General features: G+C 42.9%; 1 protein-coding gene and 1 long non-coding RNA gene across 3 annotated transcripts in view; one reads left to right on the forward strand and one right to left on the reverse strand.

Annotated features, from left to right (window-relative positions):
• Positions 1-27398, reverse strand: part of COP1 (COP1 E3 ubiquitin ligase) — a 122653-nt gene that overhangs the window by 23932 nt on the left and 71323 nt on the right. For both annotated transcript variants that reach the window (XM_064664141.1, XM_064664140.1), the window contains exons 16-18: positions 12077-12194; positions 8056-8180; positions 6796-6956 (exon numbers count right to left, since the gene is read on the reverse strand). In XM_064664141.1, the coding sequence (XP_064520211.1) occupies positions 6796-6956; positions 8056-8180; positions 12077-12194 (404 nt within the window). The remainder of the gene's footprint in view (positions 1-6795; positions 6957-8055; positions 8181-12076; positions 12195-27398) is intronic.
• LOC135418661 (uncharacterized) lies at positions 22050-24313 on the forward strand. Its single transcript, XR_010432608.1, has 2 exons — positions 22050-22261; positions 23619-24313. It is a non-coding gene; the product is annotated as an uncharacterized LOC135418661 (long non-coding RNA).

The following is a 27398-nucleotide window of genomic DNA, read 5'->3' on the forward strand; positions in this document are numbered from 1 at the left end:
CACCTTGCAGAAGGAGAGAAACTGAGTTTGCAAATGTAAAGTTAAAACCAACAAAGAAGAAAAACCCGAGCCACCTACATTTCTTGAAGAAGCCGTTCTTAAAATAGAAGTTAGAATGATATCAGAGTGCTGCAGTACCACAGGGGACCTGAACTTCCAGAGCTGAACAAAAGAGAGACTCAGCCCCTCTGTTCTCAGTGGTGTTATGGACATGGATGGCTCTGCATCCAGGAAAGGAAGAGTTAACACAGGTACTGATGTACCAGCCACCTCGAGCCCTGAAACAGCAAAACAAATGGTGCAATACACCTTTTGCCCCCAAACACACTAGGCAGGAGGAGCACAGTGAACAAAGATTGGGGTTACGAGGGAATTGCCCTGCTCCCTTCATCCCTGCCGCGCTTGACTGCGGCAGCAGTGTGGTCCTGCCCTCACCAGGAGGGAGCTCAGAGAGTGTCCTGCAACGGGGGAGAAGGCAGCAAGGAAAGAACATTTTCCAACATTTTTATTCTTCTACAGAAGACTCAAAATTAAACACTCTCTCCTAAAGCCTGTCATTTGCATAATCACATTATCGAGATGGTCTTTCACATGGATCGAGGTGTCAACACATTGAGATTTCAATATAATGCATGAACTGTTAATAATAGAGTATGATTTTCCCCCCACAAAGTTCTCCACAGTGGGACTCCAAGGTTTGTGACAGGTAGTAAAATATTGTTCATCACCTGAGCACTTTTTAATTAATTCTGCTTAGTCACAGAAAAAATAGAGCCTGAGATGAGCATTTGAAGAGAGATGGGTATGAAAGCACACAAGCACGTTCAGCACAAAGGAACATATACATACTCAACTTGTGACATCTTTTATCAGCAAGGTAGAAATTATTCTGCATAAGAGAATAGCTTTCAAGCAGCACATAAACCAATATATACAGTGTGTGTTGGTACACATAAGTAATATGCTCAGATTTGGGGGGAAAAAAAAAAAAAATCAACCATGTATGATGTATCTTCTGATATTCTGGGTTCCACCTGCTTTTAACGAAGATTTGAGATTTTCAAACGAGTAAGGGAGCACAGACATGAAATGGGTAGAATGGAAGAGAAATCAAATACATTTACTACCTAAGGAAAGTGCAAAGCAGCAAAATAAAAAAAAAAGTCAAAGAAAACTTCATGTTTAAAGCATTGCCAAAGGCCAGAGAGCAGAGGGCATGTCAGGAGGAGTGGGAAGCCTCACACAGAGCTGTGAGCCTCACAGCACACAGGCTACGGGGCTTGGACAGCTTCCATGGGAGGGAGGAAAATCTTTGAAGGTTTTCACATGGGGGAGAAAAACCAGTAGAATATAGCTGATCAAAGTTACATCTCACTTATTTTTTTTAAAAGCTGATCATCGTCAGCCTCCTGTCAACTGCCGCGCATTTCAATCGCGAGGGTGAGGACAAAAGTATCTCCATGTTTCCAGCATGAAGCAGCAGCACTGCCCTGGAGAATAACCTGCAAGGATACTGGTTTGGGACAGGCTGCACACAAATGCTACGGGACAGTTCTGGTCTAGGAAAGAAAGGATGAGTCAGAAAACAGCAGGTGCCCTCCCAGAAAATACTGCAGCTGGAGCTGCTCAAGCTGCAGACTGTGCCACAGCTGGTATCAGAGGCAAGCAAGGGGCAGCTAGGTCTGATCATTCTAGGCAGGCATTTATCTCCTAAGCTTTAGGTTACTACCTAGGTACTGTATCCTAACTGACATCTGAACAGCCAACTGAGGATGCTGCAAAAATAAATCAACCTCGAGCTGAAGCTGGAAGTCAAAATTCTCATCAATTCTCAGACTCGAAAATTTCAGCAGCAAAGCGGAACAAAAAAAATATCAAGTACTACACTTGTTTTCCCCCCAAAATCCCACTGGATTTTGTATTTCAAGCTACAAGAGATGTAGTTACAGTTGATATGAGTTACTTAAGAATGACACTGAATTAGCATTTGGTTACTTGGGAATGACAAAGGAGGTTTAATTTTTAATGTTCATAAGTCACCCAAATTAATTAGCGCTTTCAAATGCCAATGAATCACTTCCTGAAATAATTTGTATTGGCTAAATTAATTTCTGTGAAGGGAGCCAATTTGCTGATTGTAAATTATCAGAGCCCCTGACTAGCTCCTGTGTACCATTTATTAGGCTACTGGGAAACAAAGGATGGCTACTTTTCATCTGTGAACAAGATTACAGCCCTATTAAGTGACCAGCTTACAGTGGTACAATTACAGCTTTCTATTTAAAGAATTCAAACCAGACATCATTAAGAAAGCAAGTTGAATGTCCAGAGGAAAGGAAAAATAAACAACAGAAAAGCTTGTTTTCCGAAAAGATGCACCAAAGCCCTGTTTGAAGGGAATATTTCATCCTCTGAGACTAACAAAGAGAAGTTCAGAGGTACAGAACTAATGACAAAGATACCTTCCATCACATGACAGTGCATAAAGACAACCTGAAGCCTGGAACCCCAGAGCTTGCTTCTCTCACCCATACACAGATTGGTTTTGAGACCCCCATAAATTAAAATGACTTTTGAAGAGTGACAACAGGGTGAGGAAACACATACATAGATTTCTGCTGAGGCAGAGGAGACGCTTTCCTAGCACTGAGAGCCTTCCTCCAAAGAATCAGGAGACCTCTGCATCCCTCCAGCATGTCCCACCACCCACCCACTCTTTGATTAAAGGCTGCAGTTTTCTCTCAATGGATTTCCTTTCTTTACTCCTCAAAAACCCCCCACAAATGTACATAAAGCTTTACCTAAGCTAATTCTCATGGCTCTCTCCTATTCTTATCTGCATCTCCTCACTGGTATCAAAGCCTCGACATTTCTGCTTGTGAAATCCTTCCCTGGTAACCTCCTTATCTAGAGTAATGAATACTCGTGCAAACAGGTACAAAATTAAATGGCTTCTTTACAGTGATTATGATAGATTGAGCCATGCTTAATCTACATAATCAAATTGCTACTGTGTTCAGCTGTAATACCTTTTTGCTGTCCTGGGAGCAGGTTCAGCCTTGGTTTCTCTTTTGACAGCTTCTGAGGAAACCTAACCATAACTGGGAAAAGGGCTACTTGAGATGTAATTATTTAACATAGCTGTATGAGGCACATCTGGAACTCTGGAACAGGGCAGAGCAGGTCCAAACCTTCAGGGAAGGGGAAAACATCCCACAGGACATGTGAGGAAAAACAAAGTACAAACCAATCTCCTCCAGCTATGATCCATGTATCTAAACATAATTGGAGCTATCCTTCCAAGACAGACAAAACATCTCTACCCACTTAAGTGCACTGAACTACTCCCACTGCTATATTTTCCTTTCCCTATGCAAGAGCACCCCTGTATTCAAGAGCATCCCCTGTTTATACACTACTGAAATAGAAGACTGTTGTATTCCAGTCTCAAGACCAAATTCATGTTTGAAATCAAGCTGGCTAAAAAGGATGGCATGAATGTATTATAAAATCCTTGACTTGGAGGAAAAAAAAGGCTTTTGTTCAGGGAAGGTTCTGAAGAGCATCTCTGTGTCTAACTCATGTTTATCAGGTCACTTAGGCCAGAAGTATTCTGAAGCTTTCTCTACTTTTAAATATTGATCGATTTTTAGCATAAAATGAGAAGGGAGAAATGGTTTTCCCCACAAACAATAAATTAGGGCTATTTAAAAAATATCAAACAGCCTATTTACCTTTGTCCAGAACACAGCACTGCAAGAAGCAGAGGTTTGCTTCATAATGGCCCGCTGAGAGGCTTTTTATTTGCCTGTTTTTTTCCAAAGAGTCTAACAAAATTATTAGCCTACAAGCTAGTGTTTATTTCTAAACATTTTTAAGAGTTGAAAAGTGAGTAATCCTGGTGCAAAATGCTAATAAGCACTTAGGAAGAATAATTTCTCTCCCTTGTATAGGTAGAAAGAAGGTGCTGGCTGGACCTCTGCAGCTGGAAAGGTGACAGCTCCTGCAAAAAGGTCTCTGCATCTTTGTAAGCAAAGGAAAAGCAACACAGAAGAAATAAAAATATGGGTTCTGGCAAGGGCTGCTGGCACAGCTTGACTCTGGCTCAGGAAGAAGTAAAAGCCTGAATTACATAAAAATAGATTTAAGAAAGAATCAATGACATTTCATCTGAAAGTTTTAGTTAAGTTTTAATTAGGATCTGAGATTCTGCACTTAAGTGCACAAAGTGAAGGAGTACATGTACTCATGCTTCCCCAGATAACTGACAGATCTGAAACTTACTCATCTCATCTCCAAAGGTTAATTAAAGAACAATCCTTGAGAGCAACACTGTAAGGAAACAGTGCCTGCTCCAGCAGTGAGCCCCAGGGAAGAGCCTGCCTTACCCACCCCTCAGGAACAGCCTCGGCAGCAAACAGAAGCTGCTGCCCAGTGACCGTGGAATGGAGACGAGGGAGGTGCTCGGAACCAACCCAGCAAGGCACAGAGAAGAGTGTGCCCACAGCAGCACAAAGCTTACTCACTGTGCTCCCTGTGGATCTGGGGCAGGTTTCCCAAGGCTCACAGGGTTGCTGGGCTGGAACCGCCTCACGGACAGCAGAGCAGGCGGGATCACCGCCAGCGGTGACAGGGAGGTGTGGCGACTCTTATAGTTAGGAAACTAAGGCAGAGTGACTCATCTAGGATCAAAGTCTGCAAATTAAGGCAGGAGTAATCTGTGGGTTCCCCAAACCCCACAGATGCTGACAGCACTGCGAGGCACAGGCCTTCTCGGGTTCATCCCAGCATCAGAAAAAAAAATAAATATATGTCAGCTTTTAGGGAAGCCTGTATATATGAAGCTCATTTGAAAAAAATCATGCCAAATTGCAGAAACATTATTGAAATGTAGAGTAGAAGAGTTTCATCATTGGAGCGAGACTTCGTGGACATAACTGACCTTTGGCTGTGCAGTAATTTAATTTCCTAAGAACATGAGCAAGGGCTCAATTAGGCCAGAAGAGGATTGCTATGCTGCTACAAGAGGGAAGAGGAATGTGCAGCTGGATCAGTGAAAAGTCCTTCTTGTCTGGAGATATGGTGAAGAAAGAATTAGGGCCTCTCAGCAGAAGCAAGTGAGGCTGCTTGCTCGGTGTGTAGAGCAGCATGGCATGCACCACAGGCAGAGGTAAAAACTACTCAGCCAGCAGCTCTCCAACCACAGGCAGCTTTTTGCTGCTCTCTTTACAAACCAGAGCCAGGTACTGGGGCTGCCATGGGAGAAATAGGCTCATTTAGAAGCAGCCCAGGGAAAAGCAGAGGAATGATAGCAAAAAAGATAAGAACGGCAGTGGATTCTGAATTAATGGAGTGAAGCCTGACTATTATTTGGTGCAATCTTGATGGGCCTGATTTAACTATTACATTTCCGTACAGTATTTTTCATACTGGTTATGAAGAATTGCTCGACAGCCTCTTGGTGACTGCTCAGAAGTTTGAAGGTCTATCAGAGTAAAGCATATTTATCAGAGAAAAGACTGCTAAGGAGATGGTATCAGAAATAACTCCAGGAGTGGGACATCACTGTTAATCCCTGTAGAAGAGCTGCCCAGGAGGGCAGTGGGCAGGACGACCCAAACACTGCAGTGAAGGCAGTTCAGGGAAGGGCATTTCTGGACACCCAGGTTCCCACATCACATTTTCATCCAGCAGAAAGATGAATTACACAACTTACAACAGCCACTCTTCATCTGAGACATGACACCTGTGTACACCAAACCCTCCTAAATCCCCAGCCAGAAAGAAGATGGTGACCCTACAGCACCGAGCCTCATGCCTACCATTCGAACCACAACAGCCCACTTCGTATTTTTACACACAAAGGGCAGTTCCAGGCATGTGGGTTTATCTTTGTTTTGATTCAGAAGTGTCTATCTGAAGTGAGTTTATGTCAGTGACAACTGAATGACAGTTGTGGGGGCAGTTCCTTCATACAGAAACAGATTGGTAGACCTTGCCTCTCCCAAGCCCCGTCTTTGTGAATGCAACATCTCAGGACATCAGTTAGGCAACATTCCACTTCAGCTACTTGTGAGACTGCATTTAAGATGAGGTCCTTTCCCCCCCTTCCCAACAAGCACATTAAGTATCTGATCTGCAAACCCTTGTACATACAAGGGTTACTTGCTCGTTGTTTTTTAATGCAAGCTTTTCAAGAGCACTCTGAATTCAAAAGCAGCATTTTGTCCTCCAGAGCAGCCCTGTGCTGAAAGGCCAGACTCACAAAAGCTGTATCAGAGGCTTGCCTGCAGCATTAGGACACATGCTATGGATTTGAATTGTCACTGGAACAGTCACTGAGGTGGCTTCAGCCTGGGCTCACCTCCTTTACTTATCTACTCATCTAAACACGGGGGCTGTGTTCCAGTGAGCAATCCCAGACAGACACAGGAACATTGAGACAAGGCTCCACAGTGAGTATCTGCAGCTGCCATCACTAAAGCAACAAAAACCCCACTAATGCACCCAAAAAACCCCACATCTGAGTGCCAGAAATCCTATGATGCTTTTGAGATTTCAGATGCCATGTAGAGGAATTCAAACACCCAGGTGGAAAAGTTAAGAGCACAACAGTCCCTTCTCCCCCAGCATTTCAGTTACCCCGCAGATATTCATGTTCTCACACTGATCTGCAATACCCATAGTTTTCCCATAAATGGGAAAATACCAAGTGAAATACCAGTCAAACCCTCAGCAATGTTGTTTTGTGAGGAAGCAGGAGGCATTCCTTCTGCACCCTAGCAGAAAGCTTACCCCATCTGGTAGTGCCCTCCAGCACACGGCGCTCACAAACTCATTTGTGTCATCTTCTTTCCGGTCCTTGTCCAGGACACTTTTGACTGTATCAAACTTGAATGTCAGCAGTGTCTTTGAGAGGCCCTTATAGTATAAGTACAGGGAATTATTTTCGCTTCCTAGAAATAAAAATAAAAAAAATAAAAAAAATATACAAGATTAGGTTCTGGTAGCAGGAACAGAAATAAGGGTTCTTAGCTCTTCCATTGCTTAAGACAAGATCAGACATTTCCTCCTCGTAGTTATCATCCCACTTGTGGTGCCCTGACAGCTGGGAGTGCTCCACAGCAAACTTCCACCATGCTTAATAACAGGACCAGGTTTTATTATAAGACAACTGCAGTATGCAGCACACTTGCAAAACCTACAGGATCCTGACAACCCCCCCATAACTTCCTCAGGGCATTTTGAGCAGAGCATCTACGCTACCACATGAAACACCACTGCACCCAGCCCGCTCGGTGTCACAGCTCAAAGGCAGGTAGCACTGTCAAAGTTCTGCCTGCCATAATCAAGTATGACAGTTTGGTCTGTGGAGGCTTAAGCAAGAGAGACTAGTCTGTGCAGGCTTTATTTAGAAATCCATCCTGATTCCTGCCTTGTAAGCTGCACAGAAATCAGAGAACACGCAAGCTAAGTAAGGTCCTCCCTTCAGTGCTGGCACAGCTGTCCCGCTCGTCCCACAGCTATCAGCCTGTCACTGCTTTCCCACCAAAACCTGTGCATTTACACAGCTTCCACAGACCAGCTTAAGCAGGGAAAGGACAGGAACAGCCAACGGGGTAACTGATGATTCAGTCTTCTAAGGAGCTGTTTGCTACTGCTTCAGCACACAGAATCTTGCACTAAGTGACAAGCACAGGACCCTCTTGTGGCCCAGGCTACTGGTGATGCAGGAGGATGTGCCAGTTGTTAAGCTTGAAAGACGTAAGTCATATCAACAGCAATTACATTAGTGGTTGATTTTGATGATAAGCAGGTCTGAATCATCATACACAAACAACTCATCTGAAACGGAAGAAAACCAACTATAGACCCCCTTAGGACAGGGCTGCTCATGCTATTCCCTGGCAAGGGAAGGAGGGTGGAAGTTCAGAATAATACTCTTATTAAAAAGCCCACACAGCTACATAGCACAAGTGCTGGTGTGCTTTGGAACTGGAGGGGCCCCAGCTCCGAGGAACCCCATTAGCACACCGGGATGGCTGCTCTACTCACCACAGGCAATGTAGTCTCCGTTGGACGCAAGCCCTACAAAGTTCTTCTCATTGATGTGACCCTTGAAGGAGCGCAAGCAGTGAGGCTTCCCTACGTTCCACAGCTTCAGCTGACTGTCTGTTGACCTGAAAACAATTCCTAAAGTTACCCTGCTGCCATACGGCAGGAACTCCTCCCTTGCCACACTGCTCCTTAACACCCTACTTGCAGTGTAAACGTAGGAAGCCTTAGTGCACTCCAGGACATTTATCCCACTTTCAATCACATGCAGCTCAGCTTGAGCTCAGAAAGGTATCACATTATTTTAAAAGCCTGTCAAAATGCATTACATGTTTGAATAAAAACTTCCCTGAAGTATTACTCTTCCTTTCTCCCTTCAGTTGCAGAGCCCTCCACTGAACTGTATGGCCTTTGGGCCATCACTGCCTCCTCCAGATCCTCACAGATCCAGGACACACTGAATTTATTGATTTTTTTAAACCTTTATAGCATGAATAAAATCTGTTCCCTTCTCTGTGCTGGCTGCAACTTCATTCATGTCTTTCCATAACTCGGGTAGGAAGCAGTCTCCTCCATCTCCAGCTGCCCTGAAGCATGTTTTCCTCCTCTTGCCCAACACCAAGCAGCAGCACAGAAAAACCTGGGGGCTCAGAGTTGCTGTCAGCATTAAATTGATCTGGTTTTCTCATGTGTAATTGAGTCTGCAGGGATACACACCTCACGCTTTTACTTTTTTCACCTTGGCAGCGAAGCTAAATATTACTATTCAAAGTATGAAAAATCTGTTGGGATTAAATAAACATTGTTGTTTTCTGTGGTTTCCCTGCATGCAAACATACCTGCCTTCAAAATGTTTTTGTTTACTGTGAGCAAACATTTTGTCTTTGGTAAAAAGAAGGGAGATGGAGGGGGCCTCCTCTGCCAGGCAGAGCTCAACTTAAACAGGAAGAACTCATGTTTCCAGGAGATACAGGATTAATTTGTTCCCTTAAAGCTGAGGGGACATGAACATCTCTCACTTCACAGGCATTTTTCTCTAGCAATCATTGATTACATTTTGATATACGGCTCTGATAGTCTGGCACTCACTGACTTACAATATGTTCCACAGTTGGGGAACAAATGGTGATGTGGTGGAACTGGAGCCCCATGAAGCCTTTATGAGAAGAGGGTTAGTGCTGTTCTGATCTTAAATTTGAAAGAGATTGGGAGCAGGACCTGTCAACCTCCTGGGTGGGAGGGAGGGGAAGCAGGCAATGCTCCCCTCATGCAGGTCGTGCCACACAACCTTGCTGCTTTCTGAGTATTTAGAGCTGAAAGGAAAAAAAAAAACCAAGCCACCCAATATCCATCAAATATTACCAATGACGTAAGACATTAGCCCTGCACCAGTGTCCCATTTACCTAAAAATATAGCACAAAAGAGAAGAGATGCACCTTGTGCTATCCTGCAAAACCCTTATCTCAGTCCTCAATGACAGCTGGAATGACAAAGGAGCGATAAGGGAGCTGCAGCAAGATTTGTTAGTCATTTGTAATAATAGTATGAGGTCAGATCAGAATGGAGGCATGAATTTTATCTGTAATACTGTGACTTAAGCAGGAGTGCATTCTTTACCCCAGGTCTCAAGTGGGGAGGCCTAAAAAAAGAGCATTCAGCTTCTCTGCCTGATGCTTGTTCCAGGTCTGTCCCTGCCCTACACTGCTGGTCACTCTTCCTTCCGTTGTCCTTACCATTACAGGAGCAGCATAGCTCAGGGAGGGCAAAGAGGTGCATACTGATGCTTTTTTGGCGCACAAGTACAGGGAGGTGCCCTCTGTCCTATTAGGACAGTTGTATTTTCAAAATGTTGCTTTTAAAAGCTTCAGAGTTGCCTGGAAACTAAACTTTTCTGCAGGCAGGGTAAAGCAGCAAAAGACTAATCCCTGATCTACAAGCTGTCAGATTCCTGTGACAGCTGCTGCTATTAGCTAACCCATCAGCAGGACCTCAGATATATAGGCACTTAACCTCTGTATTTTAGTGGCATACATTCTAGGTCTCTTCATTAAAATAAAAACACTTAAGTCCATTACTAATGGAATCTTTTTAATGTTAACAAATTCCCATCAAGCTCTAGCCACATTTGCATTGCTCAGGATGAGCATGCCACGAAAGAAGAAAGTTACCCACCCTTGGACTGCAAGGATAAGAGGAAAAGGCCATTGATCCTGCTGGTGTTACACGGCTCTTCTGGTTTCATACCCTCTCCAAAAAAACATCATGGATGTGCTGCTCTGTTAAATCTGTCTCTCTGTAAATCAGCACTGCAATCAATGTGTTATGCTAAATACCAGGCAGTTCTGAACACTCTTGAGGTCAAAACCTAACTCTAGAAGGCAAAGTAAATTAATGCAATCCATAAAACAGCTTTAGCTAGAAATCTAGAGAATCTGAATATACATATAATTTTTTCTTAACAGAAATCAGCGCTTGATTTTTGAGAGCCACTACTGCTGTCTCCTCTCCTCGGTTTGTGAAAGAAAGACAGGAAAAATAATCTGCTCTGACATTTCTCCCTGTTCACACAGGAAAAGGTAGGTGAACCTTTCATTTAGTCCCCTCATCCTGTTGTTGCCTGTCCAAGTCTGACAGCTCTATCGATATGCCTCTCAGAACTTCAGGATAAGCTTTCTGAGAAGGTTGGCCTAAGCAGGACAGGGCCATTCTGTCCTAAAACATCCCACAAATGATGCTCCACTTCATTATGGCTGTAAAACCTGCCCAGCCTCCTCCTGCTTCTATCAAACACTTTCTCTTACACAGATTTGGTTCAAAGCATTAAATTTAATTTTCTCTGTGTTCTAGATATAAATTTGCAGCCTTATAGAGTTATAACATTAATGGAAATAAGAAGAGAGGAGCTGATTAAATATAAACAGTACCAGAAGTCACTGGGGAATCTTTCATCTCACAGCTCAGCTCAGAGTAACTCCCTAGCAGCCTGAATACACCTTAAAATACTCTGTTTCATCTCCAGGCTTCTAGGGCAAACTGTGTGAAAACACAGAGTCAAGCTGGATAATCACTAGTACAAGGCAACAGGGTTACTTCCTGGGACTAGATCCACCCCTGTGATCCATCCCTGCTGCCCTCAGGTGTTATACACGAGGGTGTTAAGATCAAAGATCCCCCTGCAGCCCCCCAAAGCCTCTTGCACCTTCCTCACTGGGTAAGAGGGGCTCACCTCTGGTTTGCTGAAGAGGCAAAGTTATTCCAGCCTTTCACCGTGTAGGAATAAGTGTGTCTGTCAGATCATGTGATTGAAAACCCACCTAGAACTGAGGCAGCCACATCTGGCTTTGTAGCAGACACGTGGCCATGTAAGTGAACAGAAGCTGGAGAATATTGTTCCTCAGGGCCTCCACAGCAGACCTATGGTCTGCCCTGGCTGAAAAGCTACATGCCATTAGCACCACAAAACACAGCTTCTCCTTGTTTACTTTCTAACCTAAATATTATCCTAAAAAGGGCCTCCACAGAGCAGATAATAAATTACCAGAGAACAGATCAAACAGTCAGTCCTACTGGAGTTGCTTTCAGGCTGTGGCTGAAAGACATAGTAGTACCATTTGCTCGCTTCTGTCACTCATCAGCTGCATTTTACTGCAGATTATTGTCCCCAGGGCTCTGCCAGCAGCCTTCTCTATAGCAGAGCTCTGCTCAGGAGCATCCTCAGCCCACACAGCAAGAGGAGAGTCCACCTGCAGCTTCCCAAAGTCAGGGTTGGCAGACAGGAGCCACATCTAGTTGCCTTCATATTCCTCTTAAGCATTTTAGCTCCACAAGACAGAGCAGAGCCAAGTGACACCAGCAATGAGTTTCTATTTTTGTCTTAGAGAAAAGCAATGCTCTGCTTGCCAAAAGCACAGCAGCCAGTGAGAGCACCCACCCACGCAGGTGAACTCGCTCAGGGACCCCAAAGAGCGTCTCAAAGCAAGGGCTACCAAGTTTTTAGCCCCCACAGAAGGCAGTACTTACGCAGAGACGATTTCTTCCCCGCTCACGAATTTGGCGTAGGACACTGCCTTGCGATGCCCTTTGAACACCATGATGGGCTGCTTAGTGTTGCGAAGGTCGTAGTAGTGAACACAGTGATCTGGGGATGAGGAAGAAAAGGGGCAACATTTCCTCAGTTGGAAAGGGTGCACGGGACCTCTAATATTCACAATAAAATCCTGCCTGTGATTTCCACGTCTCACTCCAAGCCTTGTCTCAGATGAACAGTCTGCACTACAGCAAAGGAGTGTTTAAGAAGGCTTGAAACAGCCCCAAAATTCAGGCAAGAAGGGTCCACGCAGCCTTTCACAGAGTCAGTGAGGGGAAGACGTGCATTCACCTGCATGTGTGGCCTCCTGCAACCTCCACAGGACACATGTTCAAGGCAGCAGCTAAAAGGACTCTCACTTCTCCCTCCTGCCTTCTCGGCTCCCTGCCCAGCCACTCCAATTGCCATTGCTAATTCCCAGCACCCCCTTCTCCTTCCTCAAGCTGTCCCCTCTTGGAAAACTGTTGGAGAACTCAAGGCTAAAAACTCAGTCTGTTACTTTAATTGGATTGTGGGGAAAAAAGGGATTAAATTTGTCATGCTTGCTCTAGATGAATAACCTTCATAGTTTTGTTTTTTGCTTCTCTTCTTCGACTTTATTACCAATCAAGAAAAAATTTGCATTTCTGCTACTGAGGGAACAGACTAAATTCCAGTTCTTCTTAAGATTTAATTCACAGATATTCCACAGTGCCACAACTACATAATAGGGATCACAGCAGAATTAGTGATACATTTTCTTTTCTGCACAATTAAATGTCAATTCCCAAGAAAACAGAAAAATAAGAAGATAAAGCCCCCTGAGATCCAGGCCCCAAACACCCTCCCAGTGCTCTTTCCAGCTCAGTGAGGTTAATACACTTCTCCCTTTGCAACTTTCAGCCTTTAATGTTGAATTTCATTTAATTATCCCTTGCTATTCTGGATGTACAGGGAGGGAAGGCCACACACACACAAGGAAGCCAAGTTGGACACCATTCTTACCAAGCAACTGGTAGATACCAAGACATCAGCTGAAAACTGCTCTGACCCTCCTCCCACTGAAATAACACTCCACCAGTGGAAGTTTATCACAAAGATCACATAGAAACGAATTTAAATGTCAATAACTACGGTTGGGTTTTTATTTGCACAGCATTTCAAAGCGAGGTGTTTGTACAGCTGAGAGCTGCTGTCTCAAAATCCCATGTGGTTTGAGAGATAACTGGATTAACATCGATCAGGCTACAGCGACCACCACCAGACCAGCAAGGGGAAGCTTCTCCCCCCAGTAAAGGGGCTAATTGGTGGCTATGGCAGGGTGGGGGAAAGGTGTCAGGAACACCTTCAGTAAAACAAGGTGAACAGGCAAGTTGCCTTCCCCTCTCACTGCTTCTAACACCTTACTCTCTTGCATACGACAGGCTCAGACACTTCTCTGGGAAGGATTTCTGGCTCTGTCCCTCCTCAAGGTGTAAAAGCAGATGCTCCAAGCAGCTGCACTAAGTCAAGTTTTCTATACCACTTACACTGCCAAACTACGCTTCTGTGTGGAAAACCAGCACTCTTTCCCCAAAACATTCTTTCAAACAGCTCCTGTGTCTTTCACCTCTGAAATATTTAACCTCTGAAAAACACTAACCAACCAAAATCCCAGTGTGTTCCTACCATTTGGGTACTTTAATTAGCTGTAGAGCAAGATGATGTCACATCAGGCTTATTGAATAAAGAGTTACTTTTCAAAGGGACTTTGAATTCAGCATCAACACTCCTCTAACAAGATTTGGGCATCTTGGTCCCTTCTATTTCTCTGAAAGCTCGAGCCAAAAAACTCCAGTTTCTCATCCATACAGCAGACCTGTGGGAGCTGTGAAACAGTTAACTGGCAATTGTTATTTTAATGAGCACAATGATTCTAGCAGGGCTTTCTATTAAGAGCCAGTTAGTGGATAAGCCTTTCAAGTCTATTTTTGCTTACAGTTTCAACGTCCTCTCCAGCTGGCCCATCATTAGGGCATCTTTTTAAGCACCAGATTTTATCCTTCAGAAGGTGGCAGGGAAAGGGGTACCTGCGGATGGCTGTGTGTGAGCAATGCAGAGAGGAGAGAGCAGCAGCAGGGAAGACAAGTCCATTTGCAGTGCAGAGCCACGAAGTTGCATTCACCTTCTAAATATCCCAATAAACAGCTCGAAGCCCGTCGGCATCTAGCCCCGGCCCCGCGTGAGCCTCTCGGCATCGGCAGGACAATCAATCACTGTCTGCTCTCATCACCACGAGTCCGAGGGAATGGGCAAGGCCAGTGGGTTCTAAAATTAGCCACTTGATTATTAATTGATTATTTCAGCAGATGAAGCGTTGGTGCCCAATTGAGTTTTGGTTGTTTTTTTTTTTTAAATTCAATTGAAGCAGCTATTTTTAAGTAGATATATGAAGACGGATGCTCACTGCATTCATTAAAATCAGAACAGGTGGTCATGTTTTACAATCAAGAGAGAGACTCTCTCTTGTAGGCCATATGGACTTTGCAAAAACATGATAAAAATGCCATCTGCTGAGGAAGCAAAGAGCCCAAAAGTGAAGTTAAATGAGAAAAATACAACTCCCAGGAACCCCAGCGGCAGCTTTGCCTGGTGGGGTTGCATGAGCTGAAATTGTCTGGGATGGGAAGCATCCCTGGCACACCAGGACGTCTGAGGTGAGGCAGCAGGGTGCTCTGGAAAGCTCAGAGAATTAACTATTCTCAGCTGAAGGTAAGGAAATGGAATGGAGGAAATAAGGAAAAGAAAAACGGAATGGGCAATGAGGGGAATCAAACACTTTCTGAACTCCACAAGAGCCTGTAAGCCCATCCAGCATCCCACCACTGGCTCCTACCCTTGGCATCCCTGGCAGATCATGGAGTGTACTCCACTGCTAACCAGCAACACAGGGGTAATTTACACAGAAATATTTGCTCCTTGTTTGCTCCTCAAAATTAGCATTAAAATCGTACTTCTGCAATTTTTCTTTAGCTCTACAGTTTTCACCCCGACCAGAAAACTCACTTAGAACAATTTCATCTTGGAATTGACAATTGCATAGTGAAAAGCCTCATGCCCAACCCTTGGGCAGCAGATTCCTTTTGTTCTGCATTCAAGCTTAATTTAAATATTTATGAAATAACAGGAAAGAACATGTATATTATACCATAACAAATTAAACACTCCAGAGCAATTCTCATCTAGCTCAACGTCACTGCAGAAGCTGAGCACGACAGAATTCTGCTGTTGCACCTTCTGAATTCAAATGTTTGCTGGCAGGTCGTATTTTCTTTTATATATATATATTTTTAAGTGATCCCAGAAGGCAAAAAGGGCAGCTAAGCTCTGCCACTGCTGCTGAGAGGTGCCTGACCACAAGCCTGAGTTTTTAAATAGCGTTTTTCCAGAACGCTCAGTTTACTTCCCTTAAGATGCTGGCTGCCTTCACCTTTGAGCCATCTAGTGACAACTCATCAAGAATTCAGACTTCTCCAAACTTCCGAGAGCTCTCGCCACCTCTTCAGCAAATATAACCCGTGTCAGCAAAGGATGGCATCCCTCACTGCTCAGCAGCTCATAAATTCACAAGGCTCCAGCCGGCAGGAACAGGGCGAAAGAGAGGGATGGGTTTGTGATGAACAAGGTGAAGAAATCAGCACCTCCTCAGTCTCAGTTCTTGGATTCAGCTCGGTTGCAGGGGTGGGGATGCAGCAAATGAACTGATGATGTGATTACATAGTCACAGGAAATCAGGTTTAAGAATTTTTTTTTAAAAAAAGAGCTGGGAATTGCTAATGGAGCCAGCAGCACCTTGGGTAATCTCAGAATTGTTTAGAAAAACAGCATTGATCTTGGATTTTAGTTGCTTAAACAAAATAAAAAAAGGACAGTCTGTTTTTTCCAGAAGGGATTTTTCTTACACTTAGATTTGTTAATAAAATTCAGAAAAAAAGCTGTTACAAGCGGGCTTTGGGTTCAACACCCCCTATTGTGAAGCTCTTACTGGGTGCTGATGAGCAGCAGCTCCACAAAGAGCAGCACAGGTTAGGACAGAGCATCACCCAGCAGCAGTTCTACCTTTCCCTGAGTACCAGCATACAGAAAGCAGAGAGCAGAGCAATCCAGCTCTCCAGGTACCCAGCAATTCCAGGTAACATTCATCTTCCAGGTCATGTGCTTCCCCCACCTCCACCACGAACATGAACCAGCATAAGCTAATTCACAAGACCCCTCAAGGCTTTTCTTGACCAAGAACCACTTACTCAAAGGGACATGAAGCCAAGGACAGCAAACCAAAAATTTACCTGCAATGCAACAGTTTTATATTCAAAGGATGTAACAACTAGAAAGCCCCAAGAGCCGCATACAAAGGTTCTGTGGCTCTCCTCTGGAAAACTAAATTGCTGGAGAATCAATGCCCATTTTTCTTATTTCAATCACTTAAAAATGCACTTTTTTCAACTGTTCAATATTTAGATTATTGATCCATTAACAAAATAAGTAATTTACATTACTTGGGTTTTCCAGTCCTTCTAGACTTGAAAATATAAGTGGTGCTCATTGTTACACAGCAGATGACTATTACAGACAAGATGCCTGTATTCAAAACCCAAAGCTGTTGGGGTAGGCAGACAGATGTTATTTAAGTAGTCTGGTGGAAGTGTTCTGTGATCAAAGCACATTTTGGACTTCTTTAAAAAAAATAAAATAGATCTTCAATATCAAACTTAAAGGTCAAAATAATTTCATACATTAATGCCCTGGCTACAGCCTGCAGTCCTGCACACTCATGCTACAGATGTTTTACTAAAACAGAAGCCCAGGCTGGAGCCTAATCTTTAATGTTTCTCTTGTGCTTCTCTGACCATGATGATCTGATTTGTTGCATCTAGTAATTCATGAGTAATTCTCAGCTTATGGTTCCCTCATCTTCATCTATTTGTTTTCCTCTATACGAACTCCAAGCTTGGATCGAAGCTGCCTTGGTTTTGTCCACGAAACTGTACATCAGAAGTAAGAGTAGGAGACATTTATAGTCTGAGGGGTGTATTTAAATGACTTGTTTAACAAGACAGAGTCAGAGCAAATTTGGTGCAAGATACCTCTGCTCACCATCAATTAGATTATCCTGGAGAAACCAAAAGAGCAACAAAATAAATGGGTATAAAACAAGCCCACAAAATGCTTTTCATCTGAATGAAAGACAAGAAGCATGATTTTGTAGCATTTCATTTTTTACTTTCAATGGTTAAAAAAGTTATTTCAGAGATCCTAAAGGAAGTCTGCATCACTCAATAAACATTGAAGGGGTTAGCTGAAATCCAATTATTTATATTTAAACATCTACCTGTAAAAATTGATCTTTCACTCATTTCTCCTTTGTATACCAAGTGTAAGCAAGATCACTCAGCACACTGAGTAGACAGAATGAAGCTTTCAGAGCTACCTAGAATTGTATCCAGGCAACTTGCTTAGCAGGAAAATATAATCACATCCTTATGCCTTCAAGTGTCCAGAGTCCAGTGGTTCAAATCAAAGCTTGTTCTGAGTGTCTCTGGGTGAAAGGGAAGAGTACCCATTGTTATTCCCCTAAGTGGTATGTCATGCAAGAGGGGACAAGTCATCTTCAATATTTGTTGAACATGGATAAACAAGCAGTAGAACAAAAGAACTCTAACATCAAGAGGGGTTAACCAAAAGTCTCTTTCTCAGCCAGGCTCAGTGTGATTTCTTGCTGTAAAAAAAGGAATCCTCTGAGGTAAAGTCTTTGGCTGGACTAAAAATGGAAACAGAATCAGGAGGCTCACATGAAACCTCAGTTTTCACCAGGAAAAAAAAAAAAAACAAAACAAACTTTTCTTCTTCTCTTAGTGAGGAGAAAGAGGAAGGAGATAAAAGGGAAAAACATCCTGATTTAAAAATAAACTCAAATCACTGTTCTGCAATAGAGTGCACTGAAGATGACTTGGCACATTAGATGATTTGGTCCTTAGAGAAACCTGAACAAGGGCCATGTAAACAAGTGCTGCTTTCTCAAACACCTGAGAAAAGACAGACAGCTGCTATCAGAACCTGGACCTTGAAAATTAAATGCTTGAAAACATTTCCTTTAATTTGAGAGGAGACCTACAAAAGTCACGTCCCAAGCTGCAGTTACTCAGAGACTAAGAGGCTATTAATGAGAAAGTGGAACCTCTTCAGTGGATCTTCCACATACCTGTGTAGGAGCCTCCCTGCCAAGGCAGTGATATCAAAGGCTGGTAAAAAGACAACTCAGGATTTAATTATGGGGAAGCTCAAACTGAAACTTAATCCTGCATAGAATGCAATTTCTGTTAGAAATCCATTTTTGCTCCAGGGCCCTGAAAGTCATGGAATACTGTAGGTTGGATGGGACCTCTGGAATCCAGCCAGTCCAACTGCCCACTCAGGGAAGGGAAAACTGCAAAGTTGGATTCAACTTCCAAGTTAAATAATTGCATTCAAGAACCCTACTTAGTCAAGCTCTGAGCACACCCAAAGACAATTCTACAGACTCTTCCCTCAGCTGTCTTGAAAAGTGCTTTTATGTCAAAGGATTAGGGAGAACTTGTTTTTAATCCAAATTTGCTTAAGCTCTTTGCTATTGACATAAGGAAAGAAAGGCATTAGCCCACCTCTCAGCATTACAGCATTAATGTTTAGGCTGTGTTTTGCTGCACAAATTTCTGGCTTCTCAGACCTTTCAGGTTCTGTCTATCTACACCCACATGGTGGGGGTGGCATGAAGTGCTGCCATACAACCTTAGCTCTCCTTCAATTCACTGAGAACTGCTGAACTGTAACTGCTGCCAAGCCTGTGATACCAAACAGCAGCACTTGCAGACCTTCACGTGACTGAGGTGGCTTTGTTCAAAAAGTTTGGGGTGGAGATTTAATCTTCCCTGCAGCAGAGAGGCAGTTTGAACACCCAATTGCTCTTGAGAGAAGACTGGGGACGTAGGACAACTGAACACTCCACCTTTGGGAATAATCCAACTCAACAAGGTAAGTGAACCTTCATGCAGGGACCACAAAAAAAAAAAGACTATTTTTAATCTTGTGTCTCTTCTAGGGCAGAAGAAAGTGTAGGGAGGAAAAAAAGGGTCTTTATTACAGCAACAGAAATGCTGGGTGGCATTTGGGCATTTGACAAAGAATGGTGAGGAAGCCTTCCAGTCAAGAGATTTATCTCACTTGACAGAGTAATACTGGGATGGGATATGATCAGTGCAGGCTTTGGCCTATCACAAGCCATTTCTGGGAAAGAAGATAGTGTGATATTTTCAACTACATAAAGGAAATAGATGCTCTGGGAAAAGAAAAGAGATGACAACACTTTAGGGACAGGAAAAAGTGGACTTGAATTCAAGGGAACAAAGCCCTGCACTAAAAATTAGCACAAGAATTTTCTGAAGAAATTAGATAATATCAACAACAGTGAGTTGACATCAGTGCCCTCTGCACAAACCATTTCCCTTACTGTAAAGGAAAGAGATTAAAAATGGGTTTGATACAGCCTGAAGCAAAGAACCTTTGCAGACAAAACTATCTGGAGCATCTTGCTGAAGAATGCAGTGTGCTGTTTGCCTCTTGCAGCATGACAAATCACATGAGGAGGAGACAGCAGAAATAAATCCATTTCACCCCAATGTCTCCCTGTAGAACACTGCAGGCACAGGTAAAGCTAACTGGTATTTTTTATTTTTCCTGTCTATACTTTCCTTTTCAAAAAAGCTCCAATAAAACAAGAAAAATTTCTCCCAACAGCCATTAGCACAGGCACGTTAAAATGTTTGCTGGATATGGCTTTGTATTCACAATTTTTTGTTCCAGCAGAAACTGCAAGCACTTTGTTTCTATAACTAAGACAAAATTACACATTTGATGCATTTGCTTTTTCCTCTTTTTACCTGGAGTTTGCTTTGCAGTGAAGGAACAGTTTTTCTCTGAATAACCATTTTCTGCTGCCCCGGGGAAATCTCAGCAATCTCTTCTAGAAGCAACGCTCCGGTCCACAGCAGCAAAGTGAAAAAATGCCCTTATTTTGTATTTCACGTGTGTGCCCAAGATGATTTGGGAATCTGTACTTCACTTATATTTGCTATCAGAGCTCTGTCTAGACAAGTGGTCTGACACACAGTGGCACCAGACTCCTGGGGAGCTCCTGCACACCCCGTCTTGAGAGGTGGCAAACATGCAATGGCCACCCAAAAAGGGACTGAACTTCAGAAAAGCATTCAATAGATATTTTCCCTGTAGGTCAAAGCCTCCCCCGTGTGCTCTGAAGACTATACAAGATTAAGCAAGGTCTGTATGAATCATTTTGCTGGTGGCAAAATCTTAAAAAAAAAAACCTTTAAAGTGAGGAAGCCACAGTGCCCGCAATGTTAGTGAGGAGATGAAAGCAAATTTCTAAAGCAGAGGAAGGCACCTGGGTATTTGGGGATGACAACTTAATCTCATCTTCCTACACTGCAACAGATGATGGGCAACAGCCTCCAAAAATCAGATTTAGGGAATCCAACAGAAATCCAGCCTCGAAAGAAAAATCATATTTAGGGAATTCAACGCAAATCCAGCCCAGGTTTTCATTTAAACAAACAGGGAGCACAGTTTTGAGAAGAAGGAAAATGCCCAACAGTGTTCTGTTTAGCACACTGGATGATAAAAGGAGCACCATGAGAAAGGTCCACTCCATGAAAACTGAATTAAAGAGCTGAGATTAGATTGAATATGTCTGGTAGCCTCAGCCTAATCTCTGGCAAAACCAACAGCACAATAAGCACCTTCTACTTTTCCTTTTACCAAGGAAAGGCTCAGGGATGTGACAGCAGAGGGTTTCAGGTCAGCATTTGAAATATTTTGTCAGAGCTCTGCAGGAAAGACTATACCCTGCTTCAGCCACTGATTTTCATCTCTTACTCACACCAACTGCACTACTTTATATATATATATATATATATATCAACACTAGCATTCCACTAAAGATCTATATCTCCCTCTGCTGAATGGATAAAGGGAACAGCAGCCTTGATGGGAACCGCCAACTGGGTTTTTAACCTTTGTATTCCACGGATTGCCTATGGTTCGAAGTTACAGATGACATTTGCAGGGTTATGGATAATGGTCTTTACACACTGGGGACATTTTTTTTACTGACTTGTCTAAAGCTTTTGACACAGTAGCCCATAAAACCTCCACCCTAAATAACTTGTTCACATTAAGGAGAGAAGAAGGAGACATAAAACATTAGAGATCTTAATCAGTTGAGAAAAGGGCTCGGATGGGAGGGGGGAGCAAAACAGATTTCTCCAGAACTCCTTTGAAACTTTGACCTTTATGGTTTTAAAGAGCTACAGTAATTTCTCACAGGAATAAGGGATAGATGGGTTTTGTGCAATTCAAGGAGAGCCATATATCAGACTGTTGGAGAAAAAATATTCAGTACACACAAGGAAGATTTACTAATGCTACAAAACTAATGAAGACAACAGCAGTAACAACCTGCAGCCTTTGGAAGAACTCATTCTTTATGTCTGAAAGAGAAGAAATAATTATGCATTGTTCAGACTCCTAATCCAGCGTCTCATTGACTATGTAACATGTCAGACTTCACATGCACCAGCGCCTGGAGGTTGATGTCCAAACTTTTATGACACCTAGAACACGTGAAGAAAAGTCATTTTATGGTAAAAAGTGCTTCAATCCATGCTGTTTAAATGGACTACACCTTGAAAGAGGTGAAACTTCCCACGAGCACCAGGAGCCTTATTTGTACAACGAGTGCTGGGTACATCTATCAAAGCCAAAAAAAACTATGGCATTTGCTGAACAGATTTCTCTCCATTCAAGATACATATTGCACACAATATTTGGTCTTATTGCAAAGCTTTGTCAGCCCTGGTTCTTGAATGACTCTAAGTTGCATGTGTCATAGAACTGTGATGGAAGGAAAGGGCAGCACAGACTCTCTCAAGTCACACACTCCAACAGGTCAAGATCATAGATAAGGGCTTCAGACATTAAGACAAGTGGATATGAACAGGAACATCCTCCCTAAGATTTTAGGAGTGCATTTATGAAGCAACAGCGTTAAGGTTTGTGGTATCAGCAAACATCATACAAAGAGAACCAAACAGGCTTCAGAGCAGTCAAAGTGGCTCTGGGGAAAGTGCAGGCTGCTGTCATATACAGTACAACACACAGCTGAGGACCTGAGTTTGCCAAATTATCAGTCAGACCCAATTTCAGTCCCAAACTACATTTTGCTTCACTAGCCTGAGGAGATATTAGCCTTCTTAACTAGGTTCTTGAGATGATGATCTAATTCATTACCTAAACTGCCCTCGCAGCAGACTCCACTGGAAGAGAGGGAGGATCTTAAATATAGTGTCACTAACCACTAATGCTCCAGCTTCAGATAAGAACTCTTAAACCAAAAGCCAAAGGTATGGTGGATCATGCAGACAGGGAAACAAGCACGGGAAAGTATGTGATGATACACAGGCATCCCACGTGGAAAAGAAGCAATGGACCCTCTAACTGGGCAATGAAATGAGTCACATGAAGAGCTTTGTACACACATCTACAGTCTCACTTTTTGCTATCTTCTTGAGATTCAAATTGCTAAGAGGAACCTCACCCAAGCATTCAATACCCTACCCTTAAAAACTCACACAGTGCTCAGATGCTCAGACACCTCTGGGGCGAGAGCCCACGCTTCACTGACAGGCTATAGATTTTCCTGTGCAACGTGACAATTTTTGCCAGTGTGTGGGTTATAAAAGTCTAAATGTGCATAGCACCCAAATAAAAGGCTGGAACAGTTAATCTACACATCAGTCTGAACAGGAGATAACACGGGAAGAGGATGACATCCCAATGAGCAATTCCTTTAAATGAGCTACCAGAAAAACTGCAGCTTTGGAAACTGCCGAGGTTGGAAAGGATTAAACTCTTAAGGGATACAGCAAGAGCTAGTAGCAAGTGCAATTTGGCATTCTGAGGAAAAGATGAATGTTGGAGTTGCCTATCTGTTCCTGAATTTCAAGGCTCATTTAAATTTGAATTTTGTAACACTGACTAAATGACTTCTGTGCCAGTTGTAAGACAAAATGTTCAGGAAAAGAATATTTAAGCAAACAATTAGCACACTCATTTCTGCTAATGACAGATTTATCCTTTTCTCCAGAGAATTAAATGGAGCTTTTCAAGTTCATTTTATTCATTCACTTGTTACTGAAGTGTGATGACCTCTGGGATAAAGTCAGGAAACTCCCAGTAGGTCTCTGTATTGCTCCTCACTATTCATTGCAAATGCTTTATCCAAGACTTTTTCTGTGCAAGTAAAAAAGTTGTATCAGCTTTTAAACTATTGAGGCTTATGTGAAAATTGTACATGCAACATGTCCTGCACACTGATGAGAGGTTTCACATCCCTTTGTGATTTCCTAGGAAGCAGCTGCAGGAAGACACTGTGCAGTGCCTGGCAGGTCTGGCAGCATCTCTGATGTGCAGATACAGAAAAATCATCTTAACTGCAAAGATCCTAAGTTTAAATAACATGGCATAGCTGCACTTCTCCTCATTGTCAGTCCTGAGCAGAAGCAGAATGTGATCTACCTACCAGAGACAGAAAGATTGTCTTCACCAGGACAGCAAGGCTTGGTTGGATATTTCACTTTCATTTACATCCCAGCACCCATGAGGAGGGATAACATTAAAGTCAAACCTTCAAGGATGTGCTCTCACCTACAAAATCCCACTAAGCTCAGTGCTTCTGCTACAGTAAGTACCGTTGGTACAAAAATATGATCACAGCCATGCCGGCTGAAAGTACAGATTCCTCCTAACAACCCTTGAAGTGCTGTAAATGCTTTCAAAGCTTACAACAAACAATACCTTTGCAGCGAATTCTGGAATGAGTTTGAACTGAAGGTGACAAGTGTGCACTTCCAAAACACAGACCTTGTCCCCTACTTCCCTGCCAACAGCCGCGGAGATCATGGACTAGAGGAAGGTTATTGAATATCCACAAAAGGGAAAGACACCCTAAAGCCCTATACAAGTAATGGGCAAGTCCTGGAGTGCTGTATGCCACTTCTCTTTCATAAAAGCTGATTTTTGAGCAGCGCTGTGAAGTTTTTCCACAGGCTTGAAAGAAATGCCTAACCTTTGTGCCTCTGAACACTGTGCTCAATTCCTACGCTGAAGGTAATCTTGTAGCTCAAACCCAAGGAAGCTGCTTAACTCCACCCTAAACATGCCATATATTCACACAAATAAGATTCTTTCTGAGTGACTGCAGACTTTCAATACAGCAAAGTACTTACCCATGAGAATCTATTAAGGTAAGACCTTGCTTTACGCTGGAAAACATTAATTCTCTCCCAAAGAGGCACACTGCCTTCTTGGTCATTAATATCCCATCATTCTCCTGAGCTGAGTGACAAGCCAGGCAAGTCACCCAGATCTGAGGCAGCGAGAAAGGCTAAGCCTACAAGGAGATGTTTGGAAAAGAGAAATCACTGCTCCAGTTACTGCAGTAGAAAAATCAATATTTCACTGGACAGCATGGTCTCCAAAGTGGTCCCGCTTGGACACCAGGTATATTAGCAAAATGGAATGATGCTGATAAAGCCACATGCAACCCTGAACTGTAAGTGGATCAGGGCCATGCAGATACCTTAAGGGGTGGGTAGATAGTTGCAAATGAAAACAAAGCTGTTGACAAAACAACAGGAGTCCTTCATCATGCTGATACTGACCCACAGTATCTAATTAGTTTCATGGCCATTCAATGATGAAATAAAGGTGGCAGGATTCAAAGCCAGAATACATCATTCTGTAACATTGCAATGGTGCACAGGAAGCATCTTTAAATAGCATGGAAAACATGCTGGGGAAGGGCAAAACTACCTGTGAAAGAAAATCATGAAGTGAGGAAGGGAATACGGAAGAGAGAACAGGCAAGAAATAGAAGAAAGCCCAGCACCTAAGAGAAGGTCTCACGTTCAATGAGGATTTGCCCCTCCTTAGTTAATACTGGCCTCAATTCAGGTTGCCAAAAGCCTCTCTGGGGCTGGCACTGGTGCTCTATGGTTAGGGCAGGAGCTAACCCAGAAAAAACACAATTCAGTTTTGACCACACAATTGCCAGTGTGAAGGAAGAGATGGAAAAGCAAAATCTGGGATGTTTAGGAGGGAGTACGGCATCCTCAGTGCAGGTAGTCTCAACCTCTGTGGCTGTAAGCAGTAAAACCAACATCAATCAGCACTGTCCCGTGTTTTCCCTGCCCTGGCCACTTTAAACTCACACTGTCAAAAGTTTGTAACAACACAGCAAAGCTCTTCGGAGACCAATCAAAGCTAAAATTAACCCAGCAAAACCTTAAGTTCTGACCATGATGTTCTCCCAAGCCCACCTGTACTTCTCTGCTGCTTCCACTTATTTTGTGAAGCTTTTGGAGAGTCTCTGTCCTGGATTTCTGCATCCCTGAGAAACCCCTCTCATCCCCCAACCCAACCTGCTACATTTGTGGTTCCTACACGGAAAAAAAAAATAGCATGTGAGAAGATGATGCCTCCCAAGTCATTGAAACTTCAGATTCCTGAGTTCTTACACAATCTCTGCATAATATATGGGAAATAAAAGGTCAGTGGTAGCTGCTGACAGCATGACAGCATGCTGGGAATAAAGCATTGCTACTATCAATAGCTCCACTGAGCTCACCGGAGTTCGCAGACAGTCTGATCTCACCCAGACCGCCCAACTTGGACATCCCAGTTGCAAAGCGCTGGATGCATTTTCAGCCCTTGGTTTTCTTTTTTAAAGCAGGGAAACGGTACTGCTGGAAAATATATGGGTTGAGGACATTGGGGCTATTGCCGAGGCAGAACAATAACAGCTTCGGTCATGATTTATAAAGCTAATTTCAGGATAAAGCCCTATCTATTTTTTAAAAGAGGAAAAGACCACAAAATTACCTGATTTTGTATTCGGCAGTGATTACAGTTTATACTGGCCAATGTTTCAACCCAGTAAGCATGCAAATAGAATATTTTATTAAAGTAACAGACAAAAGGGGTCTTTTCTTCTTTATGTGCCCTCTCCACTGCAACAGATTTTATCAGGCTCCAGACACGCCAGCTTCCCTCTCACCTGAAGTGCCTGTTTGATTTTAAAAGAATTATTTCCTAAACCAAATACCCATTTCTCTCCTCTATAGGCTCTGCTTCCAGTTTATTGCTCATTTGTTCTGGTTTAGGCTACCAAAATGATTTTTTTTGGTCATCTAAAAGCTTTCAGAGTGAAGAGTCCAGAAAAGAAACATATATCATCCATATTAGATGCTAATCCTGGGATTTGCTTCTATAGTGGCACCTAAAGTATGGTTTTCTACAGCATCTGAAGCCAGCTCAGTGCTCTCTACTGAAGGAGAGTGTTCCTCACGGAGATGTACAGTCTAACAACACTTTTGACCACGGCTACATCTCAATCAGAGCATCACAGCAACTCCTGTGACAGAAACTCCCGTTTTGCTCATTGTGCCACAGGGTTTCACAGCCTGATTTTGCTTCAAAATCCATCCCCAGTCCTTCAGTTCCCTCCTTTTATTTGGCAATGGAAAACCCACTTCGAGGAGGCATTCTGAATAGATGGATGCAAGTGGGCAAGGGCAGAGGAAGATCTTTCCTCAGGGAAGGTGTGAAAGAACAGGACCTTAGGAAAAGATGCACCAGCTGTATGGATGGTTAAGAAAGACCCTCAAGAGAAAATAAAAAAATCAGGAAGTGAAAAGTGAAAAGAAAACTCACAATTTCAAAACATTATCACTGAAAAAAACCTTAGATTTACAGTCAAAATTACATTGCTTAAGCAAGGTATGTTGGCTTTGAGCTATTCTCCATGCAGAAAAAGGGGAGGAACTGAAACGTGTATGTAATTTAGTAACAGTTCAGTAAATCAATTTACTTCTTCCTTTTATATCTCAAATATTAAGCTTCCCCCAACCATTTAATCAACTGCTTATCTCATCAAGCCTTAAACTATAAATATAAACACACATAAATACAGACACATATATAGCATTAAGGTCCATCAAATCAACAAATAAAGTGAGAGCATATACAGGAACAGCACTTCTGTTTAAATACTGCACAAGACTGTGCAGGGCATGCAATGCTTGGCTCTTTTATGCTTGAATAAATCACTGAATAAGTAATTGAAACAAT

This window comes from Pseudopipra pipra, chromosome 9 (genome assembly GCF_036250125.1).
Source record: "Pseudopipra pipra isolate bDixPip1 chromosome 9, bDixPip1.hap1, whole genome shotgun sequence".
NCBI classification, from domain to species: Eukaryota; Metazoa; Chordata; class Aves; order Passeriformes; family Pipridae; genus Pseudopipra; species Pseudopipra pipra.